Source organism: Grammomys surdaster, unplaced genomic scaffold (assembly GCF_004785775.1).
Source record: "Grammomys surdaster isolate TR1022 unplaced genomic scaffold, NIH_TR_1.0 251, whole genome shotgun sequence".
NCBI classification, from domain to species: domain Eukaryota; kingdom Metazoa; phylum Chordata; class Mammalia; order Rodentia; family Muridae; genus Grammomys; species Grammomys surdaster.
The window spans coordinates 278237-293846 of NW_021604692.1; the positions used below are offsets into that span (position 1 = coordinate 278237).

The 15610-nt window shown below is 47.2% G+C and overlaps 1 protein-coding gene across 1 annotated transcript; it reads left to right on the forward strand.

The window, feature by feature from the left end:
• The first annotated feature begins 3577 nt into the window (after positions 1–3577).
• Cst7 (cystatin F) lies at positions 3578–12580 on the forward strand. Its single transcript, XM_028774980.1, has 4 exons — positions 3578–3755; positions 9616–9788; positions 11307–11423; positions 12057–12580. The coding sequence occupies exons 1-4, from the start codon at positions 3689–3691 to the stop codon at positions 12132–12134; spliced, it is 435 nt and encodes a 144-aa protein (XP_028630813.1). The 5' UTR covers positions 3578–3688; the 3' UTR covers positions 12135–12580.
• Positions 12581–15610: the final 3030 nt, after the last annotated feature.

Sequence of the window (15610 nt, forward strand, 5' to 3'; positions counted from 1 at the left end):
CAACCCCTACACCTAACCAAGGAGTATCCCAGGTAACAGCAGGTGCTTCTCTCAGCTTGATGCTCCTTGGTCATGTACTATCATGGTCCCTTAGAAAGGCCCACTGTGGGATGCACGCAGCAACTCCACTCAAGCAGGAAACCATAAGATCAGCCATCACCCACACTGCTAAGAGCAGCTGGGGTTACCTCTTCAGAAGGCTGGTCTGGGGGATGATGAGAACATGAAGTAAAACTAGCCAGGCAGTTTTAGGGTATGGACACTAAAGAGCAGCAGTTCCCAGAAGGCCTGTAATCTCATCTGCAGTTCTGTCCTTGACCAGAGGCCAGAAATGCCAGAAGGAAGTCCTGGTTTCCTGTCATCTTCTCTCCTCTGTGTGACCAACACCAACTGTGTGACTGCCCATGCCTCACCCCAGTTCCTGCTGCTTAAAAAAAGCTGCCAGACTAGCAGGTACTTGCTGGTACCCCTTGATGCACTAACCCATGGAACCTGTTCCTGTCATCCAGCACCTCTGCCTTCTTTCTCCTAAGCAGCTAGCAATGCAGCTCTTTTCTAAAACTCACCCTCTCTGTCCCATGAATTTCATCCTTCAAATTCACACAAGAACCTAGGGCCACTGAAAGTTTTCTAAGACCATGAGCTCCCAGCACCCTGACTCCTGAGTAAAAGTCCACCTAGCTGGAGAGAGAAAGCCTCTGTCAAACCCAAAGACATAACCACCACTCCTCTCCACTTTAGACCCTGTGAGAAATCAAAACTAAAAGAGAAACAACGTGTAGTAGCTGAAACTAAGCAATAAAACCTGCAAAGTCCAGTGACACATCAAAGAAGGTCCACAGTGAAATGGAGAATAGCCCGGGTGCCTAGCCTACCACAGATCTGAGTGTACTGCACAAAGGTCTGGACTCCTAACCCACCATAGAGACACCCCTCAGGTTGCTGGACAGGGTCAGGTCCATACACATGGGGCATCCCTCTTGCTGTCCCAAGTACAGGAACATTAATTACCAAAGCAGCTGCCTGCAATGACATCCCAAGGACATTCCCAGTACTCAGGGACATCCCCTACAGTGCTCGCAGTATAGGTCCAGTTCTCTGGGGGGTTCTTATAGGAGGACCCCAGAACAAGCCCTGACTCCAGGGAACTGCTTGAATACAGCCCCCCGAGCAAGCCCTTTACCAAAGGGGGTTTATCATAATGGTCATGGAAGTGTCAGTATACAGGAAGGCCAGATAAGTAAGAGCTCCCTAATCTAGGATCAGTACCCAGGAGTCTTCTATACTTACTGCACAGAAGGGCAAGCACCCTGAGGGCTGCTCTCATGCTGGAAACAGTGAGGACCAGTAACAGTGCTGTTGAACTTGCTCCTAGCACAGACCCAATATCAAAAGGGTTATCCACGTATGCCCTCAAGGCTAGCTCAGTACCTATGGGGTCTGTCTCCTTGCTGAATTCAAAAACCTTATCCTAGGAGTCACTAGTACATTGAACTCCATGTTAGGCCAGTATCCAGGGGGCCAGCTGCGAACTGTCCACCAGAGTACTGTGAGGTACTTGTGAGGCCAGCTGTATGCTTTTCAGTTTAGAGTCAATACTCAGAGGGTCATGCGCATACTGCCTCCAATGGAAGGCCCAATATCCAAAGAAACAATGACAGGCTGGTCTAGTTAAAAGCCCAGTACCATGGGCTACCTCACACTTTTGCCACTTCAGGCCCTGTGCCACAATCTGGCCCGAGGACAAGATCAGTACCTACAGGGCCACTTGCACTCTGCAACCTATGCGTGTGTAAACCCAGTAAGTAAGAGACGACCACCCTGGCCATAGTTCATCCTTAGTACCCAGGAGGCTGTCTGCATGCTGATCTAAGGACACAGTCCTTAGGTACCTCAGAGCCTTCACTACTACAGCTGACCTTAATTCGGGCTCAGTATTCAGAATTAGCCCACTGAGGACACCGCTTCTTTCACTGACAAGGAGACCCCATCGGAATTTAGGGGCTCCATATCCCTGCTTCACTGGACGCTTCCCATATCTCCCAGCACACAGCATCCCATTCTTTTGCATCCGTGTTCTCATTTCCAAAGCTTCCCGCAAGGCTGGACTTCAACTTCTCTCCAGGTAACTGGAGGATGGGATTCCGAGTTTTATTTTCAGCAATCTCGGGAACTATAAAAGATGAGGTTCTCCTTTGGGTCTCCACAGAAGCTTTCAGAACTTATGTAGTGCACGAGTTGGAAATTCAAATCCCTGAATTTATCTTTGTACTGCACCACATTGCCCTAAGGACCAAGCAAGCAGCCAGCCTTGCTTCATCTACTGCCAGCTCCCACCTAGACCTCTGATGCTCTGGTTACTACTGGAAATACAACATGGGGATTATGTTCTGACTCACAACCTCTTGGTGGATGTTTGGAACTGGAGCAGGCACTAGTCAATCCCACATATACTGAAGACATTGTGTCCCAAACCCTAGTGGCCAAAAAAAGGGGATCCCAAGACCAAACAGAGAAGGACCATGGAGGTTGTTGAATACTACCTGACATGCACAGCACTAAATACCAAACTATTTAAACAATAAATCTCAAAGCACCGAGAAAAACTATTGGGACCTCAGATTAAATAGTTTGTCCATGTCCCACAGACCCTATCTTCCCTGTTTGGAATTTAGTAGGACCCAGCAGAACTCACCTGGATCAGATCTCCCCCTGAGCACCCAGGATCTGATTATATCTGTATGTCAGGCAGCCTGGGAGGGCTATATGTCTCCTCGGGGGCAAGCAAGACCCAGGCATCTTTCCCTAGTACCTTCCTAGACTAGTTCTGAGAGATGAATAATATACCTCTCCACACTGAAGCCAATTAGAGCTTCCTCTATTCCTACCCTGAGCCTTTATGTGAAAGAAACTCCAATGTTTCACAATTCCCCAGGAGGTAACTGAGGTGCATGGGTTGTTCCTAGTCTAATGACAGCAAAGCCTAGATTCTGATTCAGATAACTGGGTATAGGTACCCACTTCAAACCATCAGTTGGATAGAAAGTAGAGGCATGGCCAGAATCAGACCTCTATCCACAGAATTTCCTCTCCTTTGATGGCTTTGAGACTGGAGTGGGCCGTGATCAGCAATTCAGCTAACATGGCACTGAGCTCCTGTTTGAGATGCAGAAGCCACATGCCACTGCTCTTTCCCAGGAACTTTGGAAAGTATGGTTAGCTTTCCTGCAGGTAAGATAACCCCTCATACCCAGGCAGCACGGGTTCTTGTCTCTTGAAGGGGACTATTCTGAATGCAGGAGGGGAAAGAGGCTATAAACGTAGGATAGTCAAGTGACTGCTTTTGAAAGTCCCCTGGTTTCTTCACATCAGCACCTCCTGTGTATGGTGAATGGTAGAAAACTGTCTCCTCCCACCCTGGGCAGGAGAGAGGGTGCTTTGCTCATGGGTCTCACTTCTCTCCCTCCTCCTCCCCCTGCAAATGATCACAGCTTGGAAACTTCTTTAAAGGAAGTGGTTGCTCTTGCGGCCCCAAGTCCTGAAGATGAAGCGCTTCTGGTTAAAATGATTCAGCAAGAAACCACGCCCCATCAAAGCTATCCCACCCTGCCCTGGTCCTGGGGCTGTACTTGCTGAGCACTTGTATTCAGCCTTGGCCCACTACATACTACCCTTCACTCAACCAGCCATGTGGCTGGCCATTCTGCTTGCCCTCTGCTGCCTAACTTCTGACACCCACGGGGCACACCCCCCAGGTAAGAGAAGGGCCATCTGGCCCCATCCCAGAGTACTGTCCTGACCATCTTGTAGTAGTAGAAGTATGGGGACTCTGGCATGCTAGTCTTTCCCAGGTCACTCTTGGAACCCTGAGAAAGACCCTAGCAATGGGCTCTGGATCCTGGCAGCAGATACTTTCAAGCAGAATAGACATCAGGGATCAAGCATAGCAGCAGCCACAGGGATAAAGAGAGCAACTTCTATACTCCTCTATTCAAGGGCCTCACTCAATCCGTCTGTACCTGACAGCTTTACTTTTCTAACTGATTTTTTACCTTTCTAACTGCAGAGACCCCAATAAGGTACACATTATGCAAGTCAGCATGTTAGTGGCCAGTGAGAGGTGGAGGTCAACTGTGTTGAAAGATGAGATACAGCCAGGCTAGCTAACTTGCTAACCACCAGCCATGAATGTGTTTCCCGACAGAGAGCTGGAAGACGTCTGCCCCAGCAGACAGATTCAGCACATAGATAAGGCTTGAGGGCCCTGCCTCTAACTGACAAAGCTGGTAACTGACCATCTCCCAGCAGATGAGGACAGTGCTTATGCATAAGGCTTTTGTCATTCTTCCTCCTTAAAGCAGACTGGGTCTGGTCATTGGGAGCCAGTGAAAGGGAATACCCAAGAGACACCAAAGACATGGAATCCCCCTTCACAGCCAATCAGGTGCCAAGAAGTAAGTGTAGAGACACAGCAGGGCATAGCCTCCGAATCCAAGACCCAAGTAGATGCTGTGAATTGGGAACTATGGAGATAGGACAATAATGGGGAGGGGGAAGCTTCTGCTCTGAGATAAGGATGAGCCACAGCAGCTCAGGGGGTGGTTTGTAGTTAACTGGTAAGACAACAGACAGCACTAAGCACAGGTCAGGCCACAGACCTTGCCCCTCCATGCCCTGCTTCCTGCATGCTTAGTGCTCACTAGGAGGCCCTTCCTGGCCTCCCTTCAGTTCCTTTGCCCCAGTTGTCCAGAGAAAACCTTGGGCAGAAGGTGGGTGTTCATGCTGCAAAACCCTCTTAGCCTATTTGAGAGATCTGAGGAAGACATTCATTGGTGCTGGCTGTCTCACCAGTCCTGGGGTTTCGGTTTTTTATACTCAGTGTTTATACTGTGTTTGCCTCCTCTGAGGCCTAATTCAACAGAGTGGCTACATCCACAACATTATAGTTAACACCACAGGATAGCTGTTGGGGGAGATACTGGGGGACCGCCAATTCCCTGTCTCTACCATGTTAACTTCCCCCTGGTGTGTGAGCTGCAATGAGTCCCCTCCATTCCTCCTGCCCTCAGCACCTTCTCTGAGCCACCTGCTTCAGGCCTCTCTGCCCAGACTCAAATAAACACCACCCTCACACTGGAACCTGGGAATACTATAAGCCCTATAGACACCATCTGAGAAGTAGTGAACTTCCTTCAGCCTGCCTTTGAGATGCCAGTAACTCGTCCTGACCTGAGAGTCTTAGAGAAAGTGGCTCGGTGTTGATACTCACCAAGTGTTTGGAGGCCTAGGGTACTCCCAATAGTGCCCACCCTTGCCTGCAAGTCAGCGGCCAGGCCTATGCTCTGCTGTGCTAATGAACCCCATCTCTACCAACTGGGGTACCACCTTACCTGATGTTTCTAGTAAGGCCTCAGTTGCAAAATGGGATACTCTCCAGCTCCTCTCAAACAGCTGGGAACCTGGACCTCTAACGGTTCATATTCATTCATTCATTCATTCATTCATTCATTCATTCATTCTCTTTCTTTCTCTCTTTCTCCCTCCCTCTCTCCTTCCCTACTTCCTGTGGAATTCTGGAATCTTCTGTGAGCCGAAGGCAAGGGCAACAGGGACACTGAATGTGTCTGATCTGAACATACGGCATCTCTCTGTGCCTAGGAGTTAAACTGCCCAGAGCAGTATCTCCAGTCTTCAGAGTTTAGGAAATTGCCACATTCATTGTCTCTGCCTCTTTGCTGTTGGTGAGAATGGGGAGCCTTCTTTCTCAATGTGTTACTTCTTCCACAAAGGCTCCCTGCTAGTTGTTACCCTTTGCCTCATCCCCTGCCCCTTTCCAGTAGGACTTGCAGAGGCAGCTTGTTGCTTAGGCAAGAAACCTGCAGCCATGTAGCCACCTGCTCCCCATAGCAAGGGCTAAGGGCATAACTAGGCCTGGGTATAATAGATTCCAACAGAAACTTCTAGAAGCTGGTACAGGTTGGGTCTGGGCCTGAATGGATCACTGGCCTAACCTTCATGCTAAGATTTCCCATGAACATGTTTGTCCTCGGAGATCCTTGCTGCGGTCATATTGTACCTGATGTGGTACTGGATGATACTGACTCTATTGCTTCATGCAAACTGCCTCATTTATTCTTACTCTGCTAGGTCAGTGTCATCATCATCCCCATTTATAGACAAGACATGGAGGCTCAAAAAGGTTAAGTAGCTTGCCCAAGCTAGCACAGCCAGTGAGAAGAACGGCTGAGATTCTAACACTGGGTCTGTCCCAGTTGGTAAAGACAGAGTTAATCCTAGAAAAAATATCAGCATCCAGCAGATGAGGAGACAATGCTGCCTCAAAAAAGCCCCCACTCTCACAACTCAGGACCTCAAAGCATAAGTATGACCCATAGAACTCATGGGAAAGACACAGACTCAGTGGATTTTGATGGTATAGGTGAGCGACCCTAAGAGGGACAGGGTGTGGGTGGCTCACCTGCAGCTGGGCAGAGCCTGGCATTTGTCCTATCACCATTCCAGTCCTCAGAGACTTCCTTGGCTTCTGTAATAACATCATAAGGGGCTTGAGAGCAAACTAGAACAGAAGAGACTGTACAGGACGCAGCTATGAGAGATCTACAGACCAGACCAGATCCCAAAGCCCTACTGGATGAGAACACTGGCAGCATGCTGCTTACTTAGGATAAAATGCTTTAGGGGCTCACGCCTAGATAGCCTGGAAACAACTATAAACTGTAACTGGATCGTGGTCTCTAGTTTAGAAGCCCTTTGCCAGGAGACACCTTGCTTGGTCAAACACTGTTGGCCTCCCTTTACTAAAAGAAAATGGGATGCCTCAAAGTCATGTGTCCCAATGACCACGGCTTCTCTATTATACCACTCTCCCCTTGTCCCAAAAAAGACTTGTAGCAGGTGACAGATAGTGGACTCCAGACGATGCTTGCCATGCTGTCCTGGCTCCTCTCAATCAGGTTCAAATAAGCAATGAGAACAGCCTTCTTTTTTTTTTTTCTTTTTTTTTTTTATTGGATGTTTTATTTACATTTCATATGTTGTCCCCTTACCCCATCCCCCACCCACCCAGGAACCTCCTATCCCCTTACCCCTCCTCCTTCTTCTCTGCAGATGTACCCACTACCTACCCCCCCACTCCCACCTCCCCACCCTCAAATTCCCACCCCCTGGGGCGTCCAGCCTTAATGAGGTCAAGGATCTCTTCTTCCACCTATGCCCAGCAGGGCCCTCCACTCTTACTTATTCAGCTGAAGCCCTGGATCTTCCCCTAAGTGCTCCCAGGCTGGTGGTTTAGACCCTGGGAGCTGTGGTTGGTTGGTATTGTTGCTCTCCTCATGGGGCCACAAACCCTTTCAGGTCCAATGGCCTTCACTCTAACTCCTCCATTGGTAACCCCATGATCAGTTCAATGGCTAGTTGTGAGCATCTGCCTCTGAATATGTCAGACTCTTGAAGGCCTCTGAGGAGACATCCATATCAGGCTCTTATCAGCATGCACTTCCTGACTTCCACATCAGCATCTACCTTTGGTGTCGGCACATGGGATGGATACTCAGGTGGAATGGTCTTCAGACAGCCCCTCCTTCAGTTTCTGTCCCTCACTTTGTCTCCATATTTGCTCCCTTGAGTATTTTGTTGCTCCTTCTAAGAAGGACCGAATCACCCCCACTTGGTCTTCCTTCTTCATGAGCTTCATGTGGCCTGTGAGTTGCATCTTGGGCATTTCAAGGAGAACAGCCTTCTTTAGTGCTTCACTTGAGATTCTCTGATATAGACCACTGATATTCAGGAAGGAGCTCCCTGTTCACCTGAGATACCCTTACCTCTCATATCTGGTGTGGATAGTTCCCCTGCTGAACACTGTCTAATAGGCCTGACCACTAAGGCCTTGGGTATCATGATTCTAGAGGCCACATGGACAGACAGCCTACTTTAAAGATCATGTTTAATAAAAGCCTGACTCCTTCCCTGGCTCCAGAGCCTGAAACCTTCCCCAAGCTTTCACAGAAAAGTCTTCTGGTGGGACCCAAGCCTTCCTGTCCTCCAGTTCTGAGGTGTCATCTACGTACAGTATTAATTCCTAACCCCCAGTTCAAGGTAAAAGCTATTTCTCCATCTACTTCCACTGGGCCTTGATCACTATCTATTCAGTCACTGGAATAGAAAGATCATCTTGTCCCCAAAGGGAACTTGGTATCTATAGTTGAGACAACAGCACAGCCACACCAGTCAGCACCTGCATCTTGGTGTCCAGTCTAGACAGTCACAGAATACTCATATCTCAGCAAAGTCTAAAAAGATAAGTTTACCAATCTAAAGCCCCACTATCCCATCTCCCCACTAGCCTTGAGCTTTTTATTTTCATTGCATTTTAATTTTTAGCACACGTATTTATTTATGTGCATGGCCACATGCAGACAACCGTGGAGGTCAAAGAACAACTTGAGAGAGTTGGTTCTCTCCTTCCACCAGGATGAAACTTAGGTCATCAAGCTCAACAACAAGCACCTTTACTCCATGAGCCATCTCATCAACCCTTCATCTTCATATCCAACTCATCCCTGGCCATTAGGGGAAAAAGTTAAAAATCAAGAGAAACATAAATCCAAAACATCAAGAACCACAAGCCACTTTCTGCTGTAGGGAGTTAACTGGTTCACTATTCTTCTATCTTCCTAAATGATAAAAGTCCAGACCCTGAAGGACTCTTCTATCTTCCTAATGATAAAAGTCCAGACCCTGAAGCCGAGTGGCCAAATACATACACTTGGCCAAGCCCTGCCCTCCTCACTTCACCACGCTGGTCTCTGGGATACTGAAAAGCGATCCTATGAATAAGCTGAGCAAGGGACTGACTGGATCAGGGTCTCCAGTGAGGTGGGTCTTCAGGATCAGTCACACTGATGCCTCTGGGAGCAGGGAATCCCAAGAGAAGCTGGAATTCCAAGTTATACATAGCTGTAAGAAGCCCCTCATACTGTTCCCTCATTTTTTTACAAATATGGACTCCTTGGGACAGGAAACTAGGTCTATGTAAAAACCAGCTGACCACCCTCTCATACCCACAACATACCAGGCTCTGCACCCAAAACTCAAGGGATAACATTCACTCAACAGGAAAGAGAAGACCTGTATACCAGTACCTCAGGAGCCAGTACATACAAGGTGGCAGAGTCATGGGCTGTGTTTAAGGTGAACCTGGCTTAGGCTGGACTCAGGCTGCTCTAACAAGGTGTGAGGGACACCAGGGGGATGACAGAAAGCCTCAAGACCAGCCTGGGCAAATTCTAACACATTTCCTGTCTGGAGTTTTGCTGTTTGGTACCCCATGTAGAGAATAACTCTGGGTTCTGAAACAAGGTCATGTAGGCAGGGACTAGGGGACAGGAACTACACTACTGTTCAGCCCGTGGCATCTGTTCTTAACTTCAAGAGCATAATAAGGGTGTACAAAAGTCAGGCAGTGAAGTAAACCAGTGACAGTAGAGAAGTGGCTAAGACCACACAACTGAGAGAACTGCATACCACAGTGGAATGAGGCATGGCCCTTTGACTCAGTATTCCCTTGACATCAATGTTTTTGTCTGGTTCTTTCAGATTTTTGTTCCAAAGATTTGAATTCCAGTGTGAAGCCAGGATTCCCCAAAACAATAAAGACCAATAACCCAGAAGTGCTTAAGGCTGCCAGGCACAGTGTGGAAAAGTTCAACAACTGCACGAATGACATCTTTTTGTTCAAGGAGTCCCGTGTCAGCAAAGCCCTGGTACAGGTGAGGAACTAGGACCAATAGCTATCACCTCAAGGCAGCTCTGGGAAGCTGGGCCACATAATCCATTACCTACAACACTGTAGCCAAGACCAGTGCTACCCAGAGCTAAACCTAATAGCCTGGAACCGTTTTTTAGTAAAACCACCAAACCTCTGACCAGAATCCATCAGTAGCAGTAAGAAATGGCAGGGTCCTAGAGTGGTGTGCTGAGGCTGACTGCCTGGCAGGGACGCACAACAGTACCAATCAGGGCTGCCCTGCCAGGGTCCAGGGTCCAGGGTCCAGATCATCCCGTCATTATCCCCCATCCATAGTCCACAAAGCCACTGAACTATTTTCCATGGCATCCATTCACTTTCCTCCTAGAACTGGGCCTACTCCCTTCTCAGACCTACAAGTCCACTCTTCCTCCAGCCTGCCCAAGCGTCGCCATTCAAAGCCAGCCTGCGTGGTAATTGATTATATCCACTCAAACTTTCCCACCCAGGGTACTAGGGGTACAGCCAGTCTTGCTAATCCTTGTGTCCCAAGAACATGTGTTAACATGACAGGAGGGAGAGTCTTGGCAGCCTCTCATTTGCTGTACACAGAGGGCCTGGTAGCACTCCACTAATGTGACGCTAGTTTCAGAAGACATACACTGTGTACTGGAGACTAGAGGAAAAAGACTACAGAAAGGCCTTACTCTGGGGATGGTGGCTTTACAGCATTCATGCTTGTTCTGGGCCACAGGGCTATGGTGACTTCTATAGTCTTCTTTTGGCAAGTATAAACTCTTTAAGAGAGTAACATTCTATAACAAAGGATGCTTTAGGCACCTTCATATGTGTGGCACTATCAGCACTCAAAGGACCAGCCTTGGACAATCAGATTCTAAGCCTGAGTGCCCACGGTCCCCCCATAAAGGAGATGAGCACTGTCCCTGTGTATTCACGTGATGCTGGAGACTGTTTCACGTGCTATTTGGTTAAGACTGGGACTAAAAATTGAGCAACTTTCCAACTATACAGAAACAAGCAAGGAAAGAACTAAGTCATGTCTGTGTCCAAGTAGAGAAGAATTACCATTATAAGACTCAAAATAAACCAGTTCCCATGAGAGTGGAGAATCTAGCAGGTACTATGTATGCCAACAAGCAATACAGAAGTCAGCAGGCTTAAAGACATCACTGAGGGTTAAAATGCCGGTTGTTGGGTAGGTTGACATGAGATGACAGATAAGAGGGAGAAAGTAGGTCTTTACCTGTGGCTGTGGCAAATCCTCACTGATGTTTCTCTAGAATGCCAAGTTTCAGGCAGAAACCTAAAAGGGGCCATAAGCCACTCCCAACAGGAAAGGAAGAGTAATGGCTGAAGTCTGGGCCTGTCCATGTGCAGCAGCTCTCCTGGCCAAGTCCTGAGCTTGCCTCCCCAGTACTCTCCTTACCTGCTTTAAGACATGCCTGGCCAACTGGGAAGGCAAGGACTCCTTTGCATCCTACGCCACGTAATGTAGTTCTCGGGCCTTTGGTTTCTTCAGGTGGTGAAAGGCCTGAAATATATGCTGGAGGTGGAAATCGGCCGAACTACATGCAGGAAGACCATGCACCGCCAACTGGACAACTGTGACTTCCAAACCAACCCTGACTTGAAGCGAGTAAGCAGAAGAGCCTGTCTACTGAGTGTAGTCCCTCCACTAGCAACACACGTACAACCTCATACCTAAGGACATGTTCCCTCCCAACCACAAACACATGACAGCAGCAGCAGGTACTCCCTCAAGGGACACAGGGTTGAAAAACAGTTTCCTCCCAGCTCTCACAAGACCTATACCACCTGACATTCCAGAAGTCTCTGCAGAGCAATGCTCTGAATGTGGGATAGGGAGATTTCAGCAGAAAAAGCTTTCAAAGGATTCAGAAATCATATACAACACCTACAGATATAGGATATATTATAAAATATAAGTGCTGTATTTACTACATATGATCTCTCTAAAGAAAAAAAAAAGCAAAAGCTATGTGGTAAACTTTAACATGTCAAAATTATAGCTAAGAAGTATATAGTCTTGAATCATTCCAATGTTTAGGTTTGAAGATTTTCAAAATGAAAACTGGAGGTGGGTAAGGGGAGACCAACTCAGCACAGAATACACACAAACGTGTATGCATTCACATACAGTTCCCAGCTGCCTGGCATGCACAAGGGGTACTAAGGGAGCTGCCCTGGGTGGGCAGGGTCTCGGCGGCAGCTAGGGTCCTAAGACAAGCCTTTTTGCTGTTTGTTTCAGACTCTATATTGCTACTCTGAAGTCTGGGTCATCCCCTGGCTCCACAGTTTCAAGGTGCCTGTTCTCCGCTGCCACTGACTTCTGTCTCTTCAGCAAGACTGCAGCTGTGATAAATATACACCTCATGTGTCCCCCACTCCTTCCTTTCCACCCCAGCCTGGCCATCTCAGATCCTCAGGCCCTGCTTACCAGTGAGCAGACTGACACGCCAGTGGGTCCTAAGGAGGCTGGGATAGGAGAATACAGTGCCCTCCTCGACAGACTAACTGTATTCACACTTTCTTCTAAAATTAATTCTTCTGGTGCTACACACCTAGATTCAGGATGTGGGAATACAGAGAATCCTTTGATGACATTACTGGAGCATGGGTAAAGCAAAGCAGATATAGTCAACAAGTGGGTGGTGTGGGAGGCTTGATGCCTCACTGCACGAGCAGATTCTGTATCCATCTCGTCTACTACCCTCAGACTATTATTGATGGGGATGCTTTATCATAAATAAAAAGCTAATCATCTAAAAGCAATACCATGTGTCATCCTTTACAGAAACCCAGGAAAGTAGGTGACCTGGTGAATTTTGTGGTTCCATAAAACCTCAAGAGGCTTCATGTAGTGATAAGATGTAAGCTCATTTGCTGATGACCTAAGTAACTGGCCCAGACCTTGACATCAACAGGGTAGCAACACCCACAGAGAATAGAAGAACTCTGGGAGCATTTCTGAAGGAAGAGTGTCTGCACCAAGTTCTCTGCTGCCATGAAGGCTAATACTTTAGGAGTACTCAACACACGGGGAGCAGGCTCAACACAGGGTAGGATAAATGATGGGGCCAACCCTCAAAGTCAGTCACTGGAGAGAGCACAGATGGAGCCTGGATAGAGGGGCTGGGGTGGGATAGACAGGATGTGTGGGGCTCTAGAAGAACGAAGGGCTGCAAGGAACTAGGGACTTGGGAAAGACAGCAATGAAGCTTGAGCTGAAAGATGCACAGGGCAGAGCAGAGGGGAAACCCAGAATGGGCAGGCAGCCATGTCTCAGAGCCTTCATTCTGAGGGAACCATGACTAAGTACCAAGAAAGCCCAGGGTGGACAGAGGGGCCACTCACTAGACTTCTTCTCCAGTCTCTCCTTAGAGTAACTGTAAAGCAGAGATACAGGTATCTGGAAGCAACACAGACTTGATAACAAGTAGGAAAGTAAATCTGCATACACTATGCATAGCAGTGTAACTGCTGTAGCCCTAAATACAGAACAGGACAGGGATCTGCCTTGGTATCCTTCACATTCCCCTTTATTTTTGTCCTCACTCCCAGACTACTTCAATTCAGGGACAGTGATAGCAGCAATGACATGAGACACTGACTTCACTTGGCAATTTGTGGAGCCAATAAAGCCAATTCTTGAGAAAGGCACTTGACCCCACACATAAACAAGTAGAGTCACAGGGTACACAGCCAGAGCCTTCAGGACATGAGTGTGTGACGTTCATGATAAAGCAGTAGACGAAGGGTCCCATGTCCTGGTTTTGCAAAGTATCCATGAGAACACATCAAGGTCTGGTCTACCTGACTCTCTTAGCCATCCAGAATCCTGACAGAACTCAACTCTGGTGTTCTAGAGCTTCCTCCAGCATACCACTGCCACCCATTCCTCGCCAGATACTCCATGCCAGGTCCATGACTGAATGCTTCAAGTATCTGCTTCTGTTCAGTTTAGTGACCCTTGCAGGTGGCAAGTGAGCTAGCTACAATTGCTGCTCCATAAAACATCGCTCTCACCACTGCCCATGGGAACTCCTCACACCACTGCTATCCAGGCCACCACATACCCTCTAAGGAATCTTAAAATGACTCTGCTGTGCCCACGCCTGCAAACGGCAGCAGTCACTGCCTCAAACTCCTTAAGGTGGCCATTTACCTCCTGTCCAGCCTTACAGAACATTCCTTCATTATTACAAATCATGTACTGGCTGAGACACGAAGCAGACACTAGCCTTTGCGCCTCATTGCCCATCCATAGAAGGCCATCCATCTCTACATCCCTAAGTCACATATGCAAGCTGGGCATGGGACGCAGAGTTCTAGCTACTCAGGAGCTGAGGCAGAAAGGTCCAAGCCCAGGAATCAAAGACCAGCCTCAATGTAGCAAGAGCATGTCTCAAAAAAATAGGTAAGACAGTATGTGAAAAACTTTCAAAGTTTATTGAGTTCTTATATCTACCACCCTTCCAATCCTTATTCCACCCTAATCCCTTTCTCCCCTCCAATACTAGGTAACAGAGAAAGGTTAGAGGGGAAAAGGGATGTAGACTTCTTTAGACTATTTCCTGATGATTAGAGGCATCGAGTTCCTTGGGGCAAGTCCAATCACCGTCAGGATATCTCCAATCCCTTCTCCTCTCTTTGTTCGTGACCACTTGACAAACTGCAGCAGCAGGGCCCAACTGCAGCCTCCTGGAGCACACCCCACCCCTCTCGGAGTTCTGGTATTTATACCCTCTAATAAGTTCCCCAAATTCCAAACAAACTATCTGCAGCTAGACAATAATCAAAACCCTCCTAGTACATGGGACAAATAATTGTCACCTGCTATGAAGCAGCCTCTTATCCCACACATGAGATTAAAACAAAAACATATTCACATAACATAACTGGATTTTTAAAGAAACCAAAATTCTCACTACAGGTATGCAGACCATAAAAATTTAAAAAGCACTTCATTACACTGAAGAGTCAAGCAAAAATTGACTCTTAATAGTTTTCAAACAATTGAAGGAAATTATTAATTACTTGATTAATGTTTTAAGAATATCAATAAATCATATTAGAGAGCATTCCCTTTATGTTTACAAGAAAAGCATGTCCCGCATATTTAAGATAACCCCCTTTAGCACCTTACCATGACAAATTACCAGATAAACACAGGAAGTGACACTTAGGAGCTGAAAGCACAGCTGAGTCAAAAATCAAGAGTCCTTTGCTAAAACTGCAATAATAATAATGATAATGACAATGACAATGATAATAACTTTACCAGTGAGAATTTAGGCCCAAAGGCAAAACTTTCTTCTCAAAAAAACCTGACAGTCAACTTATAGGCTCAGGACATGCAGAGTTCTTATAGACTTATTGGTACTGCACAGCTATTCATGCATATCTGAGGGATGAGGCTTATCAGTGCTATGAAAAGTATTTACATGACTGTTAAATTTTCTTTACTATGAAGTTCCATAAACAGTACTGAGAGTTGTTTAGCTGATGGAAACGGGTTGCACTCACTGGTCTGAAGCCCATCTTACTATACATCTGCTGCTTTACCTCTACAAAGCCAGTCACAAAGAGGTGACAACTCAGCCACTTCTCCAGCTGAACACGAGCAATGTGGGGAGAGGAGGAGCAGCCAGTGGTTTTCATTTACCTCAGCTAGGGACAATTTTTCAATTTTTATATCATTAACTATTCAAACTACTGTTTCTGTCAAGTCATTTCAAATACTTCCAGAGACACAATCTCTTCAGCATTCTCAAACCCAAGGAGAAAAGAAACAGTGCCAAG

Coding starts and splice junctions, on each gene's coding strand:
- Cst7 (XM_028774980.1), top strand. CDS start 3,689: ATGTGGCTGGCCATTCTGCTTGCCCTCTGCTGCCTAACTTCTGACACC. Junction 9,789..11,306: donor TCAGCAAAGCCCTGGTACAG/GTGAGGAACTAG, acceptor TGGTTTCTTCAG/GTGGTGAAAGGCCTGAAATA. Junction 11,424..12,056: donor CCAACCCTGACTTGAAGCGA/GTAAGCAGAAGA, acceptor TGTTTGTTTCAG/ACTCTATATTGCTACTCTGA.